The sequence below is a fragment of the Olea europaea genome, unplaced genomic scaffold (genome assembly GCF_002742605.1).
Source record: "Olea europaea var. sylvestris unplaced genomic scaffold, O_europaea_v1 scaffold764, whole genome shotgun sequence".
Taxonomy (NCBI): Eukaryota; Viridiplantae; Streptophyta; class Magnoliopsida; order Lamiales; family Oleaceae; genus Olea; species Olea europaea.
The window spans coordinates 188,459-212,305 of record NW_019266055.1 but is presented as its reverse complement, the minus strand read 5'-3'; the positions used below and the strand labels follow the sequence as shown (position 1 = coordinate 212,305).

The 23,847-nt window shown below is 35.9% G+C and overlaps 1 protein-coding gene across 1 annotated transcript; it reads right to left on the bottom strand.

The window, feature by feature from the left end:
- Positions 1-7,449: 7,449 nt before the first annotated feature.
- Positions 7,450-8,492, bottom strand: LOC111391210. Its single transcript, XM_023016374.1, has 3 exons — positions 8,430-8,492; positions 8,217-8,334; positions 7,450-8,000 (listed from the first exon to the last, which is right to left on the bottom strand). Exons 1-3 carry the CDS (start codon positions 8,490-8,492, stop codon positions 7,450-7,452), a joined length of 732 nt encoding a protein of 243 aa, XP_022872142.1.
- Between the last annotated feature and the right edge of the window lie 15,355 nt (positions 8,493-23,847).

Below are 23,847 nucleotides of genomic sequence, written 5' to 3'. Positions count from 1 at the left end.
TATAATTAATTACATGTGTAATTGTGCATTTTCTAATTTTAATATTATTTTAAATATTCTAAACTAATAAATAAAACAATGCATTCTTTAAACTTTAAAACATATTCTTCAAATTTTTAACAAAAACATAATGCTCAAAATCATAAATGCTAAAATTATCTGGTAGTCAATTTCTATAATTAGACTAGACATGAACATCGGCTTAAAAAATCCTAAATATTGTCTAACTCTTTATAAGATTTCTATTCAAACTCCTGTTCATTCAAATTATCTCATGTGTCATCAGACTTCTTATTTCAACTTACGAATTTCTGTTACTTATAGATGATAGAATATCATTATTAACTATTTCATTTTCATCACAACCATAAACAATGTAAAATTGTTCATTATTAGCATGACTTTATAGTAAAACTAAAGAAAAATCGAAGAAGAAGGATTATTGGGCTTGGCGTAGATAGTTTGCAACTAAAAAAAAAAAATACTTTGATTTTTGATTTTTTTTAAATGTTAAAGATTTACAAATTGCTATATATAATTCATGGACTTGTGTGATTTGGATTAATTTGATATTTGCTAGACTCAATTTGCGTTTTAAAGTTACAAAAATGGGTTGGCTTTGCTAAGCTATTTTTCGCACAATTTTTAACACAAATGTGTATGCATTTTGATGTTTAAGAGTGCATATGTGGTCAAGAGAATGAGTTGACAGTGTTATCATATGCATACCCATATGCAAAGCATTTCGAAAATGCATCAAAGTACATGCTATATCCGAAGCATATGAACACATTTTAGAACACTGATTATAGCAAGCACTCAAAATAACGTGAAGTCTAACTAATACATGAATGTACGCCCTAAATTGTATCATGATTTCTCTCAAATGTGCCTTGAGCTAAAGCTAATTAAATTCATACTTAACAACGTATTTGAAAATATATGTAAAAACCACAATTAGTATCAAGCACCTCACTTTTTGGAAATGAACATAAAGAATAACATTGCAGAAAATGAGATTCTTTATTGCAAACCCAAAGAATTAATACATGAGACACGTTTTCTTTGCAAAACTCAATATTCTTGTACGATGAAATCTTGTGCATTAAAATACAGAAATCATTACAAATTGTATTTTGATAAAGACAAGTGATGTTGACCTTCTTGTAATTACAAAGTTGTAAAAATCCTCTGATTAATGATCTGGATATTTGAAGACAAGGGGCCACCTGGCTTGATTCTGATCTTCGAGAATTTGTTAGAAATTTGATTTGTCCAGACTTAACTTGTTCGAAACTTGAATCTTGAGGCTTGGACTTAGACTTGAATTTGATTTAATTTGAAGGAGACTTTGATCTTCTTGGATTTGGCGTAAGCCTGTTTGATTCGAAGAAGATTTTAATCTTCTTGGGATTCACCGAGATTAGGTTTTAGAGAATTTCTTCCCTTCTTTCGACTTTAGAATTTCTTCAGCACTTCGCGGCTTCTCTACTTTCTTTCTTTTCCACTTCTTCTTCCTCTGTGTCTTATAGACCATTGGTCTTATTTATAGAGGAGAATTCATGCTAATTTTGGTAGTTACTCAATTATATTTAATTAAAATGAATAATTGAGTAATTATAATTTTATTTTTGCATTTATTTGTTTGTTTGTTTATTTATTTAAAATGTGGTATGGGCCTTTGGGTTTATAGACTTTAGTAGACTTTAATTTAATTGGGCTGATGGTTTAAAATCAACCCAATTCATTTACTTTATTTTATTTTATTTTTATGTCTACAAATGCCATCTCAAAATTTATTTATTTATTATAAAATAAATTAATTAATAAATCTTGACTTCCTATTTTACTTTTGATTTGTTCGATTTCATTTTTTTTATTTGGTTTGATCTCAAATATCTCATTAGCAAATGAATAATGATGAAAATTTTGAGAATAACATATGAATTTGATAAAAATTTTATCCTTCAAATTTGAGAATAAAATTTCTTTTTTTTTAGTTGAATTTTGATTATTTATTTATTTATTTTATGCGACCCATAACAAATTTGATTTGAATAGGCTTTTCCTGTTTTATGGTAAGTTGGGCTTAGATAAAGTCCGCTGCTAGCCTATTTATACGAATGCATTATGAGACTTTGGAGCAAGTCTGTTAAACCTTGCAAACAGAAATAAAGATTTATATATTTTTCTTTACCTCTCTCTCGTTTTCTTCTTTTTTCAATTTATTTATTTATTCATTTATTTATTCTTGGTTTCTGGCGGCAGCAGAAACAAGAATTGGTTTCTGCTGCTACAAAAACCAATTCTGCTTTTCTAGAGGCTATTTTATTAATTTTTTTTTCATAATTTATTCTTGGTTTCTTCCAAAAGGCAGAACCGCACAGAAACCAAGTGCGTTTTGTGCAGAAAACCCTTTTTTGTCATTTTTTCTTCCTTTCTTTCCTTTCCTTTTTCTTTTTTTTTTTTGACGTAACTTTTTTTTTTCTTTCTTCTTGTTCTAGTTCCATTTTTTAGAATTGTCTTTTTATTTAAATCCCTTTTTTGTTGATTATTGTTGTTAATATTATGTTTGTTTTTGTATTTTTGTTTTAACAAAATTGGAACTAACATATTTTTTTTTTCTTTTGCAGGGGTTCAACTTTTGGAGTGAATCCAGGATTTTGAGATTTGAGTTTTTTTTTTTTTTTGGTAGAGGTTAAATCTTCATGTCACAATTATTTTGTAAGTTCAGATATATTTATGAACAAACTTAAAATTGCAAACATTCATATACATTGAGGACTAAGGACTGCCACCTTTCACCATCCAATGCACTTTTTGTTAGGGACCAAGGACCTGCTCCTTTGATCGTCTAAAATATTTTGTGTTGAAGACCAATGACCTGTTCCTTCGATCGTCCAAGGCACTTTGTGTTGAGAACCAAGGACCTATTTCTTTTATCGTCCAAGACACTTTGTGTTAAAGACTAAGGACTTGCTCCTTCGACCGTCCAAGACACTTTTTGTTGAGGACCAAGGATCGGCTCCTTCTGTCGTCCAAAGTATTGTGTTACGGACCAAGGACTGGTTCCTTCAACTGTCCAAGGCATTTTGTGTTAAAGACCAAGGACGTGTTGAGAACAAAGAACTGGCTCCTTCAACTGTCCAAGACACTTTGTTTGAGGACCAAGGACTGACTCCTTCGACCGTCCGAGGCACTTTTTGTTGAGGACCAAGGATCGACTCATTCTATTGTCCAAGGCATTTTGTGTTAAGGACCAAAGACTAGCTCCTGCAACCATCCAAGACACTTTGTGTTGAGGAACAATGACTGGCTCCTTCAACTCTCCAAGACTCTTTGTGTTGAGGATCAAGGACTCGCTCCTTCAACCGTCCAAGGCACTTCATGCTTGGGATCAAGGACCTATTCCTTCGACCGTCCAAGACACTTTTTGTAGAGGTTGCTTACATATTTGGGAGACTCGGGATTTTAGATAATAAACCAATTTGAGGGGTTTATTACCTCCATTTTTTTAGCTAACATTTTTTTTTTTGCAGACATGACTGGAACAAATTCTGATGATAAAATGTACTCTAACGTACACGAAATTGCTGAGCTTAAAAATCAAGGCAAAAGTTATCTGCGTTTCAAAGATACTAATGTGAAGTACCATACCCAGACTGGCATACGGGGTGAACTTAAATTTAATGTCCATAAGTCAATGACAGATCCTTCCCCTGATCTTCTGGAGCCATTGTCCGAGTTGCATATACACACCATTAGTGAATGTCACGAAAGTTTAGATACTAGCAAGTCTAACCGCTCTAGTAGTCATTTTCCCTTTTTGTGTCTTCCGTCTCATCATTCCCAGAACATGGAATACATTCCAAGAGCTGTGATTTGTGAGAAGATTGATAATAGAGAAATACAATGGAGAAGCGCACTGGTCAGTCGAGGAGAGATTTCTTTTCTTCCAAAATTTTGGGAGTGGTTTTTGTGGGTCTAGAAACTTCTACTCAAGAGGAACCTTCGCGAAGTAGCTTTTGCAGTCAGTTCTGCTATAAAAGATTACCATCGCTCAAACTCTATTTATAGGGCTCTTTGTGAGGTTTGGTGTCCAGAGACCAACACCTTTGTGACTGCCAATGGTGAAATTGGCATTTCTCTTTGGGACATCCGCGAGATAAGTGGACTTTCGATTATGGGTCACTACTATGAGGAAGTAGTTCCAAGCTTTTCAGAGTTGACGAATCATCTTCCCAAGTCTTGTCTATACCTCTTTAATATTTTCGCATTGATTGTCCATGTGAATGAACCTGACAGGGTTACTCACGAATAGTGAATTAATTTTTGGTTTTAGAAGAATGATTGTGTCCAGAATCCTCGGTAACACAAAAATTATAAGAATGCTATAAATTTAAATCCATTCAAGAGACGTCATCAAAGAGCATCGAAGGAAATACGGAGGCCCATGGTGGCAGACAAGCCGAGAGACATTACTCGTAAGGATCGATGTTTGGAGCAATATACTAGTATCTCAGTCTATGGACGAAGAAGAAGAATTAGAGATAGCAGCATATCTCTCCCTATGGCTTTGTCGCTTCATTCTTTCATTTGGGGATGAAAGTATAAGAGCCGGGACTTCTAAAGCATCTTCTAGGATCGCAGGCAGATACACTTATAGCCTGGTCCCACCCATATTGGCGATCATTTATAGTGGACTTACACGAATATCTAACTATTAGACAAACCCAGACCTGGCTCAATTTCACATTCATTTCCTGGACATTTTTTTCACGCTTGGGCGGCAACTTATTTTGTCCGAGGTATTTATGCTCATGTGGACAAGAGTTATTCTTGCCCTATAATTCGAAGATATGCTGGCATCTGAATGCTTTTCAGTCTTGGGAGAAAAATGTTGTTGATTGTTGAGAATTTATCCATGGAGCGATGAACACCAGTGACTTTTGCTGGAATCCATTACCCTCATCGTCTCATCCTAATGTATGTCTAGATGACTAACCGAGGTCTGCAGATACTTCAAAATTCATGATGAGTTTTCAATCTGGATTTATTTTTTATCGTCAAGAAATTCATCTTTCATTCTTGAGGTTCTCACAGGTTTGCGAGACAGTTTGGCTTTAGATAGAAACTTTTTGGTTCACCAAGAATGTTGAATATTGCCCCCAATGTAGGCGACATGTATCGGATTTGGTTGTCCTTGACTTGGATTAAAAGTGAATCTGTATTTCATATTTCAAAGTATGTCAGTGATATACATCAAAACGTTGATGTTGAATACCAGGGTTGGTGGAATAGCGAAGTGTTATCACTCTTGACCAAGGTCCAGGTACAAGTCTTATTTTCTAGTGAAAGTCGTGACTTTGTTCTTGACCCGACTCCGAACAGGGTTTTAGTTAGAGGGTTTAACCCTCTAAATGTTGCTCCTGAAGAGGCTTCTCGAAAGAGGGATCCAAACCAACAAAATGAAAGAGGTATTAAGAAAATCAAAATTATAGTTCCCTCGACAAATATTGTTGCCACCTCTGAGCCTGCTAATAAGGTGCTAGAAGCAATTCTGAGTCTAGATCACAGTAGTCCTGAAGATCGAGCATCACAAGCACTAAGATAGACTTTGACTCTAGAAGATGAAAGTTCTAGAGATCAAGTATAGTTCTTTTTTTTTTTTTTTATCGTAATGCTTGTATTTGATTTCTGTCACAATCTTCAATTTTAGGCTCTTCTTTCTTGATTATACAAAATCAAACGACCGGTAGAACCGAGGCCACTTCAAGCTATTCCGAGTCTTTCAAAAGGTGAGGTTGGAACTTCTCATAGTAACATCAGCCTCCCGAACACACCATCAGACGGTGAATTTTGAGACATGTCGCCTAAGGCACGAAATGCAGGTATGTTCCTTGTTTTTGTTTGCTGCACCTTTTTTTTTTTTGAAATCATACTTCATTTTTGTAAGTTTTCTAAGTATTCCTGAAGAACTAAATTTCTCCATGAATCCAAGATTTTTGCAAGATCAGACTGACGAGAATGACGGGCGAATCAATGCACTTCAAGGAATAAATGGTATTCATGATTCTCATGATCCTCCTTGCAAATATTCGGGCACTATCAATGGAGGTACTTCAGTGCTTATCATGGACAATTTTAATGCTGAAGATGAAGTAGATTCAGGGATTGTGAGAACTAATTTTCAGAGATCAATCAAGGAGTCTCTGTCGTTCCATCTTCATCGGCTTTAGTTAGTATCCCGTCTTCACAGACAAATAATCATTGGGTTATACCAATCTGTTCTTTTATGTCTGGTCCTCCATCTAGAATTACCTAAGATTCTCCTTATGTGAAGGCTGTTTTGTAAGAAGTCATGACTAATTACCTTCAAAACTGTTTTAAGGATGTCTTGAAATATGGATTCTCCAACATTCGATCTTGGTGGGATGAAAATAATTTAATTCTTTAAGACGTAATTACCAACTCATTCCACATAGACCCAATGCCTTTGATGAAGCGCATGGATGTGTTTCTGAAAGAAGTCGACTCTTACTTAACTAAAAGAAAGCAACACTTGAATTGTTCAACCGTCGAAGAAAAGGCTGAGCAGTTGAAACTTTGAACATTCAGTTGGGAGTAAAGGATTCCACGTGTTCTTTGAGAGGCAAAATTAGTCAGCTAATCTTTGAGCTAGATAGACTTTGTGATGAACTTCAAGCCCAAGAGGATGAGAAAAGTATGATTGGAATCAAGAAGGTAGCATTGGAAGAAGTACATACAAGAGATGTCATTAGCATAGCATCCATTGATCAGAAAAAGAAGACCCTTGAAGATAGTTTCCTGCAAGTGGCCCTAACGAAGTCAAGAATTTCTAATCTTTTTTTTGAGACTATATTGTATTTTGACTTGCTATTTTTTATTTGGATGAACTTTTCTTTTTCATGTTTCTTGTGTTTCTTATTTTTTTATTACAGCAACTGGTAAACAAATTCAATGAATTTATTAGTTGTGATTGAACTTGAAATTATAATTTATTTAAGCTGCCTACGTACCCAAACGGGATCAAGTTAAACGTAGTTCATTACAAGAACATAATTTTTTTTTGGTACAATGAAAATTTTTAAAAATAAAGAACTTCAGGCGTAAAAATGCTTTAAAAATTTTCCATTGATAGGTCCGATTTGCAGTCCATCCTTCTCGACGATCTTGTATGCTCCGTTAGTGAATGCATAAGTAACAAGAATGGACCATCCCATTTAGATTGAAACTTGCCCCTATTTTTCTTGTGATTATGATCAGCCTACGCACAGAAAACACCAGATCTCCAACTTGAAATGACCTAGGTCACACCTTCTTGTTGAAGGACTTCGCCATTCGAGTTTGATAGCACTCCAAGTGCATTTGTGATTCTAACATCTTCTCATCCAAAGCTTCTAACTCTTCCAATCGAAGATGAACATTTTATTTAGTTGTCAAACCTTCTTGGATGGCAATTTGAAGTGACGGGATTTGACACTCCAGAGGAAGTACAGCTTCCACCCTATATACTAAGGCATAAGGAGTAGCTTGTGTTGGAGTCCGATAAGTAGTTCGATAAGCCCATAAGACTTCACCAATTTTTTCATGCCAATCTCTTTTTGATTTGGAGACAACCTTTTTTAGCAGACTGAATAGCATTTTGTTGAACGCTTTTGCTAATCTGTTAGCTGGAGAATTGTACATGGACAAGTTGTACTGTTTGAACCCAAACTTTGTACACAAATTGTTTATGTGGCTATTGCAGAATGTTTTGCCATTATCAGTTATGATATGCCGCAGGACACCATATCGATAAATGATTTGGATGCGAATGAAATCTACGACATTTTCTTTCTTTACTTCCTTCAATGGTGCGGCTTCGGCCAACTTAGAGAAGTAGTTAGTTTTGGCGATGATGTATGCATGCCTTGCTGAAGACTTTGGAGTTATAGGTCCAATTACATCAAGATCCCATGCATCAAACGACCATGAAGCTACTATCGGATGTAATAGTTCCAGAGGTTGATAGATGAAATTCCCATGTACTTGGCAAGCTTAACATTTTCTTGCATAATCCATGGAGTTTTGTACCATAGTTGGCCAGTAATACCCCATCCTCTTTATTTGAAAATAGAGTTTGGGTCCAGAATGATGGGCACCACAAATTCCAAAGTGGACTTCTTCCACGACCTATGTTGTTTCGTCATCACTTAGGCATCGAAGGAAAACTCCATCAAATGATCGTCGATAAAGTATTCCCTTGTAAAAGATAAAGCGAGAGACACATCTCTTGATTTCAGTTTTTCGCTGCAGATTATCTGGTGGTAGCTTTTAATGTTGAAGAAAATCAATTATTGGCTATCTCCAATCTTTTCTTTCTTCATCTTCAACTACTTCAGCACTATTATTTTCTTCCAAATTACAAGGCAGCAATGACGGAAGTACCCATCTTTGAGCAATTGATATGGAGGGAGAGAAGTCTCCATTTGACCTAGCTAAAATAGCGACCAAATTAGCTAAGGCATCAGCCTCCCTATTTTTACTTCTCGGGACGAATTTGATTTTTACCGAATCAAATCATCTTATAAGCATTGATGCATATTCAAGATATGACTTCAAGTCTGAATTACGGACTTCATACTCAACTAAAAGTTGGTTGATTATCAATTTTGAATGTCCAAAGACTTCCAGCTGGTGAATATTCATATCTAACGCCACTTCTAAACCAAGGATAAGGGCTTGATATTCCACCACGTTGTTTAAACATTTCTCTGTTAAGGCAAAAGAGTAGGGCATGACGAGATCATGTGGAGTGATAAAGACTACTCCTGCTCGGGCACCATAACTTTGGACTGCCCCATCGAAATATAGCCTCCAAGATGGTATGACTTCGGTGAATAGAACTTCCTCATCGAGAATGTCTTCTTGAAGTTCCCATTTCACTGGAATTGGGTGGTCAGCAAGGAAATCTGTCAAAGCTTGTCCTTTAATAGCCTTTTTTGGAATTAATTTGATATCAAACTCAGACAATAGTATTGCCCGTTTTCCAATCCTTCCAGAGAGAATCGGCCTAGACATTATGTACTTCAATGGGTCAATCTTCGAAATGAGATTGACTGTGTGTGATAGCATATAATGTCTCAACCTTTTAGCTACGAAGTTTAATGCAAGGCATATTTTTTCAATAGGTGAATACTTCGTTTCAGCGCCTACCAGTGTTCGGCTTAAGTAAGAGAGTGCATTCTCTTTTCCTTCATCGTTGACTTGGACAAGAAGTGCTCCTAGAGAATATTCTTGTGCTGCAACATAAAGAGTCAGTGATTTTCCTGGGACTGGAGCTGGGAGTATCGGTGGACAAAACAAATATTTTTTAATGCTTTGGAAAGCATTTTGACAAGCGTCATCCCACTCAAATGGTACATCTTTCTTCACCAATTTGTTGAATGGATGACATCGTCCGGCCAGGTTAGAGATAAATCTTCGAATGTATGCAAGTTTTCCTTGAAGACTTTTCAAGTCACATACATTTCTTGGCTCTGGCATGTTGATTATGACATCAATTTTTAATTGATCTATTTCAATGCCCCAATATCGAACAACAAAGTTGAGAAATTTCTCAAAGGTGACACCAAATGCACATTTCAATAGATTCATCTTCAATTGATGTCTTCGAAGTCCTTTGGAAACATTATGTAAATCGTGTAAATGATCGTCACATCTCTTTGTTTTAACAACAAGATCATCTACATAACATTCCACGGTCTTATGCAACATATCATCGAAAATCTTTTGTATTGCCCTCTGGTAGGTTGCCCCCGTATTTTTCAATCCAAAAGGCATAACTTTGTAACAATATATGCCTTTAGGGGTACCAAATGATGTGAGCTCCTCGTCTTTTGGGTTTATCCATATCTGGTTGTATCCAAAAAATTCGTCCATGAAAGATAAGATTTCATACCCGGTAGTTGTATCCACCATCAACGCTGTTATCGAAAGCGGAAAATCATCTTTCGGACATGATTGATTCAGATCTCGAAAGTCAACACAAATTCTTAATTGCATGTTTTTCTTTTTTACAGGAGCAATGTTCGCGATCTATGTCGGGTATTTCACTTCGCATATGAATCCAGCTTCAATAAGTTTGTTGGCTTTCATTTCTATTTGAGAGATTAGTTTTGGTCGAAGTCTTCTTTGAGGTTGCTTGACCGGTCGAACTCCATGTCTAGCAAGATGATGCACTGCAACCTTAGGATCTAACCTTGACATTTCCTTGTAAGACTATGCAAAAACATCTTTGTATTCCTGAAGCAAATTAATGTACTCGAATTCCTCTTCTTGATTGAGAATAGCACTTACAAATACTGGTCTCGGGTCTTCTTCGGTTCCCAAGTTCAATTTTTTCAAATCATCCACAGTAGCTTGTCCCTCTTCTTTAAAGGTAGGTGGGGCTGGTTCAAGCTCATCTGTTGCAACAAAACTTTCGGACCCAGAGTCTGAGTCGGGAGCTTCTTCACTGGTTATATGATTGACAGAGACTTCTTCCTTATCTTCATTACCTTGTGGAGATGAGTGAACTTTTTGATGCCTTCGTCTTCTTCTTGACCATTGTGATTTCGGACTTGGATCGAAAGTTTTAATTCCAAGTCAAGAAAATGCAGATTGTCTTTAGGATGATATTTAGGGAGCTTGTGCATTCCTAATAATTTGGGTAGAAAAAGAAGAATCTTCATTTAATCTTTGGAAGACAGAAACTTTACCTTTTACGTCGACCACTGGAGAGGGTTCTCCTTTTAACCTTTTAAACACCAAAACTCTGGTATTCTCATTTTCAATTCGATCAAACACTAAAGGTCTCAGTTGTTATGATTCCTCTTCTGGAACTTCATAAATTTGAACCATGATGGGGTTTTAGGAAACCTTCTTGACCTTAATCTTTCTCTGTGGATTAGGATCATATCCCAAACCATACCTGGGTCGAGACATCAGGGATCCTTCAGAATTAGAAGGGACACGTCCACCTGAAAGGACAGCGTCAAGATCACCTAATTTACGAGGTTCTCCTTTTCCAAACCCGGCAATTTCAAACAACTTTTTAGCTTGAGGATTTTAACATCCTTTGAGAGTCTGTTTTGATTCTGCAGCTCTTTCTTGTTTGAACGAGCTAGAAATACGAAACTTTGATATGTCTAAAATGGATACCGAAGTCTCTGATGTAGGTTTATGTTCTTCTGGGACCGCCATGAGTTGATGGGACATAAGCAATTTTGGAATACTAGGTATTGGAAAAGTTAACTCTTTTCTCGATACCTCAACATCAGTTGATTCTATTTGAGGTTTTTTACCTCTAGAGAATCCTTCAGATGTAAATTTTGACTTGCCTTTGATAAGTTGATGAGATTGAGCAGCACTAGACATATCGTGATTATTTGCATCTTCTTTGATTTTGAATCCAGACATGGTCAACCCTGCAGAATTGCATTCTTCATCTTCCATATAAAATATGGCATCAGCAAAATGGGATTCTTCTGCAATGATTGGTTTAGACTTAGCTACCACAATTTAACTTCTCCATCTGGGCTATATTTGAAACATTGGTGCCAAGTGGAAGGTACCACTTCAGTTTCATGTAGCTAAACACATCTAAAGAATAACTCATATGATGTTTTGGCATCAATAACATGGAAGAGAGCTGAGGAGATTAACTCTCCTATTTGCAGCTTCAAGCGAATCATGCAAATGGCTCGCTGACCTTTCTGATTAAATCCTTGAATCATGATTTGGTTTCTTGATAGATCACCGACATTAATTCCAACATTCTTCATTATTTTGACCGGCATAATATTCATAACAGATCCACAATCGACCATTATGCGATTTATCTTGCATCCTCGAATATAACCACTGCATACAGTGGCCTATTATGTGGACGAGAATCCAGATGTAAATCTTCATCGTTAAATGTTATGGCGGCCATACAATCTTGAGGAGTTGTGGATCCAATATGCTCTAAAACATTGCCTTCGTATTCTTCCGGATCGATTAACGCTGTGACCAAAGTCGTCCGATCATCGAAAGGAGTCTAAGAGATTTTGCTAGGCTCGCATTGGCAGGAATATTATTGAGCCGTGAGATAGTTTTCTTTTGTTTTGAAGCCTGTCCGGATGTATTTTTCATCTCATTTTTCTTCTCTACATTGATAACATTGGATGTAAAACATTCTTTACCAAAGAAACCCTTGGAGAAATAATCACCCAAGGTTGGCAGTCTGAGAGGAATACGTGAAGCAGCTTCAACCCCCATCGATTTAGTGAATCCTCTTGATTTGGTTTTAAACCTTCTTCGGTCATTCCTTGGTCTTGATTTTTTCTCACAAACATTAGAATTTGGGAGTTGTGGAGCCTTTCGACGACGTCTTTTCACAAGGGTCCATGCCCCCTGATCTTCTTCTAATGTTTCCTCTTTATTGGATTGAATTTTTATAGCCAATCCCTCCAGCTCTTTTTTGCAAAAGGCATAGAAGTTAATATTTTACCTATTTTATTTGACATTCGATATTTCTCCTTCTTGTTTATGAAGGTGGACCATCCGTCATCGATCTCATCTTCAGATTCTGAGTCAAAATTCTAAACATTCAAGTCACCTGTCATAATTTCATAAAAGGTTAGAAGATTGGGTGTGCTTGGTCCATCCATCCCTAGATAGACATAACTGATAGTGACTTCCACATCTATCTCAAAATCCATTGGGATGGCTCCTTCTGGAAGTTGAGGTCTAAACTCCTTAACTGAAGGTTTACAGGCATCGTATACATTAGAATTTTTTTTTTTGGAACGGAATTCGATCAAATGATCCAAATGAAACTATTGAGCAGGCAGCTATCGAATTTTCTCCAGTTTCAAGTTTGATCTTATTTTCTTTGTCCAGGCGAACAATAAAATCTTTCAAGAGAAAGCATTTTTCCATTGGATGACTAATGATCCTATGAAATTTACAGTATTTAGGATGATCGATCTTACAAGCCTCCTCGAGTCTTTTTGGTGCTGGAAGTTCGATTATTTTCTGTTCAAGGAGTTGATCCAAAATTTCAGAAACTTCAGAATCTGAGAATGGGTACTCCTTTCCTTCAAGTTCTTTCAGAGTCACATGCTCTCTGTTTTGGACTTGTCCTTTGTTAGGTCTGAACTCTGGCTTTGGTTTCGAGTTCGATCTCAACCCTCGGAAAGCTATCTTTGCAGGAATAGTAGAAATCGTCATAGTCTCTTTGGATTTACCCGTTTGGATGTCCTTCTTTATTTCCTTCTTAGGATCCTTATTGTCACATGGATCACTTGGTAAGTAACTCCCATGCCTTGCAAGTTGGAGTTTCAAGTCATGAGCACGTGTCACCAATTCTTCGAATGAATGAGGCATATTTGCTTAGAGATTATAGAGTAATCCCTAATGCATGCCTTGTACACACATGTCGATGGAAGATGTTTCGCTTATTTGTTCTTTTCAATTAAGCACGAGGTTCCTCCAGTATTCAATATACTCCACAACAGGCTCTTCCTTGCTCTGCTTTGTTTGAGCAAGTTCTGGAAGGCAGACAGTTAGCCAGGTATTGTAGAAGTGTGTTAGGAACTCTCGCTCGAGCTGATCCCAACTATCAATTGACCCTATCGGTAAATCTGTGTGCCATTCAAATGCAGAACCTTTGAGGGAGCGTACGAACTACTTCACCATAGTGTCATTGTAAGTACCTGCATTGTTACACGTCTCAATAAAATGGGCAACATGTTGCTTTAGATTGTCCTTTCCATCAAAAAACTGAAATTTTGGAGGTTGATAACCGAGCGGCATCTTTATTTCATCGATTTAAAGACTATAGGGCTTGGCATACACTAGTGAAGATTGCAATGAACCACCATACTGGAAACGAATGGTGTCTGCAATCATATGTTGAAGTTGTTGGGCGGACAGAGAGCCGACGGAGAGTTGAGTGGTGTCACGCAACACGTTTTGAACAACTGTCTGATTGTGCATATCTTGCTTTTGTTGGCACTCTTGGACTTCCAACTCTTTGGCCTTAGAAGATCCTGAATTTTTCTGATCTTCTTTAGTCGGTGGATTTTGCTCTAGCCTGTGTATGAGTGTAGCAATCTGTGCATCTTTGTCTTTCAACGACTTTGTTAGTTTTTCAATAGCTAATGTTATTTGTTGAATTCGGTCATCTGAGCCCAATGTCGCTTCTTTGACCATTACTGGCTCAAGTGATTTTCAGATGAGGCATCATCTTCCCACTTTTGCTAAGAATTGGCATGAGGGAATTCGGACAAGGATCTACCACTGGAGATGAAGCCCAAACGAGAACTTTTGGCTGAACTCATGGTCTTTTCTGTGGAATGAAAATTTGGCTTCTTGAAGGCAATTTTCATTTTGCCTTTGTTGGAGAACTTCTTTAGTAGTGTGACCAGTTGACTTTTTCCAGTTTTTGTTTGGGCCCTGATCATGTGGAAGAGTTCGGCAAGTGTCTCTTCAAGATGAGTCATAGTTTATTTCGCCTTTTCGCCTGCCATTACTGATATAGTAGTTGAAACTTGAAAATTTTTAGATCAAAAGATGACAGGACAAAAAGGTCCCGTTGGGCATGCCAAGAAATTTGTACGACGCAATCTCGTGTATTAAAATACAAAAATCGTTACAAATTGTATTTTGATAGATACAAGTGATGTTGACCTTCTTGTAATTGCAAATGTGTAAAAACTCTCTGATTAATGATCTGGATATTTGAAGACGAGGGGCCACATGGCTTGATCCTGATCTTCGAGAATTTGTTAGAAATTTGATTTGTCGAGACTTGATTTGTTCGAAACTTGAATATTGAGGTTTGGACTTAGACTTGAATTTGATTTGATTTGAAGGAGACTTTGATCTTCTTGGACTTGGCGTGAACTTGTTTTATTCGAAGAAGATTTTAATCTTCTTCGGGTTTACAGAGCTTAGGTTTTAGAAAATTTCTTTCCTTCTTTTGGCCTTGGAATTTTTTCAGCACTTCGTAGTGTTGCTTTCTTTCTTGCTTCTTCTTTACTTCTTCTTCCTCTGTGTCTTATGGACCATTGGTCCTATTTATAGGGAAGAATTCGTATTAATTTTGGTAGTTATTCAATTATATTTAATTAAAATGAATAATTGTGTAATTATAGTTTTATTTATTTATTTAAAATGTGGTGTGGGCCTTTGGGTTTATGGACCTTAGTAGACTTTAATTTAATTAGGCTAATGGTTTAAAATCGACCCAATTCATTTACTTTATTTTATTCAAGCATCCAGTCTTCATATTTGAACAAACTCCTTAAAATACATATTTACATCCCTACCCACACAATTATTCACGCAAAACAAAAGACAATTATTCTGATAGTTGAGGAAAAAATTATAGATTTAATAATTGAATTAGTATCCAATTTATTCAATTGTGTCATGCACTAAGGTCACATATCTATACATTTGGTCACATATTCATAATTTAATTAATTATATATTATTTTTCGATCACAAATCATAATTTTTAAATATCACAAGTTATTTTACGGTGTCAATTCAAAATATTTATAGGTCACAATTTTTTCATCGATCACAGATCGAAAATTAATACATCACAATTTATGTATTGGTCACAGATCAAAAAATATTCTAGGTCACAACTCATTAAACGGTTACAAATTAATATTTTTTAGGTCACATTGATCACAATTTATCTTTTTCAACGGTCTCTATTGGTCACAGATTAACCAATTTAATGGTCACAATCAACTAAATAATCTATAAGCACACCAACACTTGTGACAACCTTTGCTTCCAACAGTATCGCCGCCAGAACCACCACAGCCACCCGACAGCAACACCGTTGCAGGACAAAACCACTACAGCAAGCACAACACCATCGGCCATCCCTCACTATTGTAACCACCAGATCACGCAACCCATGCCATCCCACACACAAACCACCATCCACAACCACCATCGTCCTCCTCGAGCCTAATGCTAGAACCAAATCCAGAACTAATCAAACATCACCAACAACTCAACATCACAACCATCACCATTGCCAACATCCGGACCATCGCGACGCCTTTTCTTCTGACAATGCTTTCTGGCCACATGCAATACTGCTTCGAGCCTGTCAAAGGAAAAGCACAATCTCATCACTATCCCGGTTAGCACCGTCGCCGTCACCAACCATCAACGATCGTCGGAGGTTGGAGCAGGATTTCCCTTTCTTGAGCAGCCATAGAGAGTGAGAGAGAGAGAAGACGATTGGGGAGAACGGGTTGAGAGATAATCTATGAGTGGGAAGAGAGAATAAAGATTGGAGAGAGAAAGAAATTAAGCCCCGTTTGTGCCCTATTAATTTTCATTACATTACATTTCATTTGTCTCTCTCCTATTTTCAACCTTACAATCTTCCATAAAATAATATTACACGTAAATCGAATTTTTTTTCTTTTTTAGTCACTCATTTTTCAAAAAACACTATTCCACCCATTAATTTTTCCACGTAATGAGGGCCAAACAGCGACTAAGATAGAGTAAATACGGCTGGGAGAGAGAGAAAATAGGGTGCGAGGAGAGAGAAGGGATTGGAGAGATAAATAGATTGGAGAGAGAATAAATAATATTTAAATATGAAAAATCTGATTTTTGAATTATTAAATTACTCATATGATTTTTGAATCCTAGATTTTAAGTCTAGGAATCTGTGTAATTTCCACTTATTTTATTTTATTTTTATGTCAACAATTCTATTCATATAATTGTGCGTGTGATAGTGGATCAGAGCGAGACTGGAACGGATGAATAACTAGAAGGAAAATAAAATGACACAATAACGCAAATTTCTTGCCTCTATATATGATGATTTGATTGAAGAGTTTTGTAGGATTTAACGACTTCATTTAGGATTTGGTGTCTATCCCAAGCAGCCAAATTTGGCCAAATTTTATCAAACCAATTTTGAAATTTCCTGGACTTTCATTCCATGCATATCTATATATACAAGTAGAGATGAACTCTAATATAAATTTGCGACTGACTTTGAATGGGATTAATAATAATTATAATATAAATAAAATAAGAGAAAAAGTTTGTTTATTATTCAAATTAACAGAAGGTAATCCATCCTCAATGAAATCATGTGTCTTTGGCCGTAATATGATTAATCAAAAGGAAATATAATTCTTCTAAGATTCTAATCATCATTTTCTTTGATCGGTACTAACTTGATTTAATCTTGTCCAAATAAATCTATTCTCGAGATGATATACATTATTAATTACAACCTATCAATTGAGTCCAACATTGCTATAATAATTCAATCTAAATTGATAACTAATAATATTAGCCAAGTAATTTATTTTTTTTATTTGGACTCTAACTCGAGTTTAGCTTATCCAAATTAATTTTTTCTTGAGTAAATAACTTGCAATTTATTGCAAGCTTCAAAATGGGTCAATATTGATAGATTAATTCCAACTTAACTATTTAGCCCAATTAAATAAAAGTATAAAATTTAGTACTTATTTTCACTTGGTTTCTCAACTGGATATCCAAATAGAATCAAATTAAATATTAAGCATAACAAATTGACTTGTATAAAGACTTAATTAGACATGAAATTTTTATCAATTGACAAATAAATTTTATGTAACACAACTTGTAAAAATTTCGGGGTTCTATAGTGGAATAACCGTGGTCACCCGCGGCCATTCCAATTCTCCTATTTGCCAAGGTCAATCGCAGTTGACCACAGTCAAACACCTAAAAAAATTATTTTTCAAAATGTTAAAAAAAATTTAGATCAAAAAGTTTAAAAATGGAAAAAAAAATAATTTTTTGAAAAATATATCTTTTATTTATTCATTTTTTAACGTTAAAAAGTTTTAATTTTAAGTTTTCAAAATTCTCTCACTCGTTCACATTTTTGATATATGAATTATCACAATCACTAACTTATTTTTTTCATCATTATATTCAATGTTTTAAAATTTTGAAAATTTCAAGTTTCACTCAAAAGTATTTCACACACACACACGTGTGTGATTGAATTGGGGTCGATGTGATAAGTAGTTGATGTGTTTGAATTATATTTTTATTTTGGGATCTCGATCATAATTTCTTGTTGCTAATTTTGCTTATAATCTTAAATGTAGAAAGAAGTTGACATAATTAAAAAAAATCCATTTTGAAGGAGGATAAAGAAATGGATAAGATTCTACAAGTTTCAAGTCCAACACCTTCGTCCAACACTTATCCGGCAAGTCTACAGTTCCTCTTTTTTATTTAACTGGTATATTTTGAGCTTTTATAGTATTACATTGAGCACAGTGTACGAATTAAGTTTGGGGTGAAAAATTTCAAGTTTTCTTGTGATTTAATTTGCATGATTGGGTTGTTTGTGCTGAATCTAGGTTTAATTTTAGGTAGATATTTTTTTTAAGTAAAATTCGAAAAAAAAATATTTATAGTTTTATCATGCATGCTTTTGTGTGACTTAACTTGAAATGTGATTAATATCCAATGATAATATTGTACATATCTAGGATTAAAATTTAAATTGGTTCATGTGAACTCTCGAATTTTCAGTTATTACTTGAATTCCATTATTTTATACTTGACTTTTGAACAAATTGAGTGCAATTCATTTTTTATTGTACTTATGGATGGATACCTTCAAAATTAGTCGGGTAAATTAATTAACTTGGAATCTTTTAAAACAGTAATAATTCATAATTACACTGATCACCCTATTTAGAACCATACTAAACGCCCATTTAGAATAAGTTAGGGGTTCCGGGGTATAGCCCAGTGGTGCAAAAGACAGGAGTGAGGTTATCTCATATCTTGCTGGCAGTCGCAGTGTGGAGATTCGATTCCTGAAACATGTAATTAGACTCCTTGTAGACGCAGTGTATAGGCAGCTCTTGTTTCCTGACCTGTTGGGACACATCCCGCAATTTACCTCCCTCACAAAGTTCTAGGGGTAGGACGGTGAAGGCCCTAAAGGTTGGGGTTCAACCTTTTTAGAATAAGTTAGGGGTGATTAGATCCATCCAAAATCAAACAAATAATCACTTTACTATTCTTCAACTCTTCTCGTTGGTTCAAAAAAGTGTGAGATAATACTGCACTAGCTGTAGCACATAGGAAAAAATTACATATATTGTATTGTGAAACTAATCTTGAGTAATTTGGCCATATTCATCCCCAATGTCTAGGAGATAATCTACCAAGGAAGAAGACGGGTTAAAATGTAGAGTAAAAACTACCTTCGAAAATCAAAAAAATCCAAAAAATAGAAGGGACGAAACAAAAAGAAAAGAAAAGAAAAGAAAAATGAAAATGCCAAAGTGTTTTAAGGTAGTAGCAAAATAACTATTAGTGTTGTCTCTTCCGGATAAGTCTTGGTCATCGATTGGGATTTGGAGAATGGTTAAGTTGTTGATGAAAATAAGACCGATATCACTTGTGTAGTTTGCCTTTGGAAAAAGAATTGAAAAATCAAGAGAACAATATAAGTGATGATAGATTATATTGACCTACTTGGGATTTGATTTTGATTTGGAAACGAGACTCTGAAAGTTGAAATAAATGACTTGATTCTAGTAACATTGGTGGAATTGAGAATATTTAAACACACACACTCAAAAGTTGAATATAAGATATTTGGAGTACATGAAATAACTATTAGTTCTTGTGTTTCATTAGGTATATAAATATGTTTTTTTTTTTTTAATTCCAAAACTAGGGAAGACGAGAGATAAAATCTTGAGGGGTACTTTTAAAGTTGACCAGATCAAATCATCAAAATTCTACTTTGACTTCTTAACAAATGGATATTACCACAATAGCCCATTCAATGTTAAAAAATAAAGATACCCTTAAGTAATTATACAATTACAAAACGTTGTTTTGTTTAAATGACATTTATACCCTTTTAGTTAATAATTGAAAATCAAACGCATCCCATTTAAGAATTCAGAACCAGCTAATTTTTTTTTTATCTGTTTACTCTAGCACAAATAAAAATATTCTCATCTTTTATTTGCTTCAACCCCAAAAATTGAAAAATTTATCAAATGCCGAAGTCGAAAATTTCTTTTATATTATCTCTTCGAATCGGTAAGTATAAATACGTATATCTAATTTCATTTTCGTTAAATTATTGTACATTGTAATTGATAAATTTTATTTCGACATATAATATTTAGATCTATAATTTTTGTAAGTATTTGACGAGAAAAAATTATTCTGCATATACAAAAATGCTGCTGGGTGACTGTTAATTGTTAACGAGTCGGCTAGGGTTGCTTGGCTGTTTTTCAACTGTTTGCCTTTTTTCCTAATTTTATTGTCGTTGATATTTTTCTTGTAGTTAAAAATTCTTTTTCGTTATACAGATATGGTTGTAGTCCCAATTTGTTACTTTGGTGATTTCAAATTTAACGAAAGAGATCAATGGGTATAGAAATGGACGAGCGATAGACATAGTGGTATCCCGATTTCCATAATATCAAGTACATCATATGCAGAACTCTATAATAATTTACAGAATAAGTTGAATATTGATCCTTCTCAATATGATATGGAACTGAAATTTAAATTCAGCGAGAATGCAGATATTTCGATTTCCCCTATGACGATTTCTTCTGATGTTGAAGTAAATTACCTGTTTGAATTGAACAATAAGCACACGGCTCCTCTTTGAGTGACTTTATGAGGAAGGATGTCGTCTAAGGTGAACAAGTAGACTCAAATGGAGAGGATCACAATGCTAATAATTTTTGGGATACAGTCTAGATAACTTGTGGAGATGATGTGGTTATTTCAGAGACAGTTGCGCACAGAATTTCTTCTTTAGTTCACGACAACAAGGGTGAAAATGTAAATATTTTTACAAATAAGGATTTGATTACTTTATCCTAGTAGAGACATGAGCGGGGTGGGACCTCAGGGGCTTGATCGAGTGGACCATCATCTAACTCACGTGTGGTTCCTGATATTAATGATTTGTATGTTGAGCAACTGTTTGAAACGAAGAAATATTTGCAAGAAGTTGTGTGCCTAATTGCACTGAAAGACAACTTTGAGTTCAAAGTGAAAAAATTAAACAAGTCGTTGTTGATGATTGCTTGCGTAGAAGACAATTGTCATTGGCGTTTGCGAGTGACAAAGATGGACACGAATGAGTGCTTTGTAATTCGAAAATATACACGAGAACATACTTGTGAAATGAGAATTCGTACAAATGATCGTAGGCAAGCCTAAGCTTGGTTTATTGATCGACAAACAATGCATAAGTATCAGGATCCACGGACGATCTACAGACCATCGGGCATCATTAACGAAGTCCATCAAAAATACGGAGTAGTTATGAGCTACCAGAAGGCCTGGAAGGCCAAAGAATGCGCGTTGGAGGATTTAATAGGCTTGGCAGAGGAAAGCTACGCTAGGTTTGTCAAGTATTGTCATAACATGGTGTGGCATTTTTTATTAAGACGGAGGGCGAGAATTGTTTCAAGTTCTTCTTCACGACTCTTGGACAATGCATTTGGGAATTTTGAAATGCTATGCGATCCCTAATTTTAGTCGATGGTACAACTCTGAAATCTAGATATCAATGCAAGTTGATTATTGTCACATGTTAATATGTCAACATCCAAATTTACCCTCTTACATTCGGCATAGTCGATAACGAGAATGATCTGTCGATGCATTGGTTCTTCACAAAGCTCAAAAAAGTAATTAGGGAATTCGATGATCTTGCGTTTGTAACCATCTATAATAACTGGTATTGCATGTGCCATATACAAGGCAACCTGAAGACTAGGTATCGAGGCAAAGGCATCGTTTTATTGTTCAGGAGAGCGGTCAAAGTTTACAGTGTTGAAGAGTGTAATAAGTTCATGGTTGAAACAGAAAGTAAATCATTCTAGGCATGAGAGTATCTAACGAAAATGGGGATTGAACATTGGGCGCCCTCATATTTTTTAGGATATCGATACAATATGATCACGTCAAACAATACGGAGTCTCTCAATGCATTATTCAAGAAGAATCGAGAATTACCCACTTTCGCACTGATTGAAAATATCCTCAGTATGCTGATTGACCTTATGTTGTTCACAAGTGATCAATGTATTTGTACTCTTGCGACGGGCATGGTTACTACCATGGCATCACTTTGGTCCTATAGGATCCCCCAAGAATCTTTTTAAAAAAATCAAAACCTTCGAGCTTTGGTGCCTCATCAAGATTGAACTTTGGATATCCCACATCATAGTTCTGCCATATGTGCGCACTACGAGCTTGTCTACGTCTTTCCCTCCTGGACCCTTCGGTATATTAGTTTTCGCTGACCATCATCCTGATCTTAGCTCGAGGAAAAGGATTTCGAATCTAGAGCGATTAGCTGAGCTCATTAGCCTAGTCTTTATTGGTAAGGTTGCTAGGGATGGGTTGGTTTGTTTCTCCGAGCTTGGCCATAAATTCTTGCAGATGACCCCGTTGAATCAAAGATTCTACTTCCTTCTTTAGATCTAGACAATCGTCCATATTATGCCCTGTCGACCTGTGGTTTTTCCTTGCTAGATCCTTTTTTTGGTACATGGGCCTACAGAAAATTTCCTTGTCTCCTGTTTGCATAAAGACTTCTTCCACAATGGCTTTGAGTGGATGGTACTCGTGAAATCTATATAGATGAGGTGTAGGACGATCCCTATCCCTTCTATCTTTCATTCTTTCGGGCGTAGGACCTTTGTCCGATTTTTTCTCCTTAGTCTGACTCCTGGTCAAGACTCAGCCCTTGATAGTCCTAGTTTGACATCGCCTCCTTTGCACTTATATGTTTTTCAGCTCAATTAAGGAACTTGTAGCACGTTTAAGGTTTGTCTTTGTGGATGGACCACTAGAATCTAGTTCTGGGTCTTAATCTTAAGATAACTGCCATGAAGGCGGCGTCATCAGGGATATTTTCGACCTCTATAGACTATGGTTAAATCTGCCGAGATAGCTTTTCAGTGATTTACTTCTCATTTACTTGATGCTTACCAATCGCTCTTTGGGTGTGGTTTTGGCCCCATGAATTGGGCTAAAAATGCCATAGCTAAGTTGTTTCTTTTTTTTCAAACCTTCAGTGTAATCTTCTGAACCACCATTGAGAACTTCCATGGTTAAGGAGAAAGCATGGCAGGGCACAAAATGGCATCACTTGCTCCTTGCAGCTCCATCCGTGAGGTGTATTTATCTATATGGCTAAGGAGATCTCCTTCCCATTCATATGAGGTCAACTGTGGTATTTTCAACTTTTCGGGTAAGGGTTCAACGAAAATGTTTTCTGTGAAGGGAGATTGACGCTCAACGAGATACTTTTCTGCCACTCTTTTACTTCTAGCTTCCAAATTGGCAATATGTCTTTTAAAAGTGCTTAGTTCAAGCCCTTCTTGTTCAAGTGAACATTTCAAGTTAGGTTCAATATACGTTCTTTGGGATGTTAGGGAGTGCTGGGAGCTTAATCTGTCGAACATACTGCCAGGCTTTCTAGTGTTAGGGTCCGTAGCTCGAGAGGGCTTCTAACCTCATCAGTTCAACTATTGGAGAATTCCGACTTGAAAATTGGAGGAATCTCTTCATGGGGATTCGGGGCCCTTCCCTTAGTTGGAGACTCCACCTCCATATTCAATAAAAAAATGTGAGTCTGATTTTGTTCCAGCCTACTGACTGCATTTTTTAACCTCTCGATGACTTTCCTCATGGCAGTTATTTGAGAGTTGCCTGTTTCAGTTTGGTCTCTTTTTTTTCGAAAAT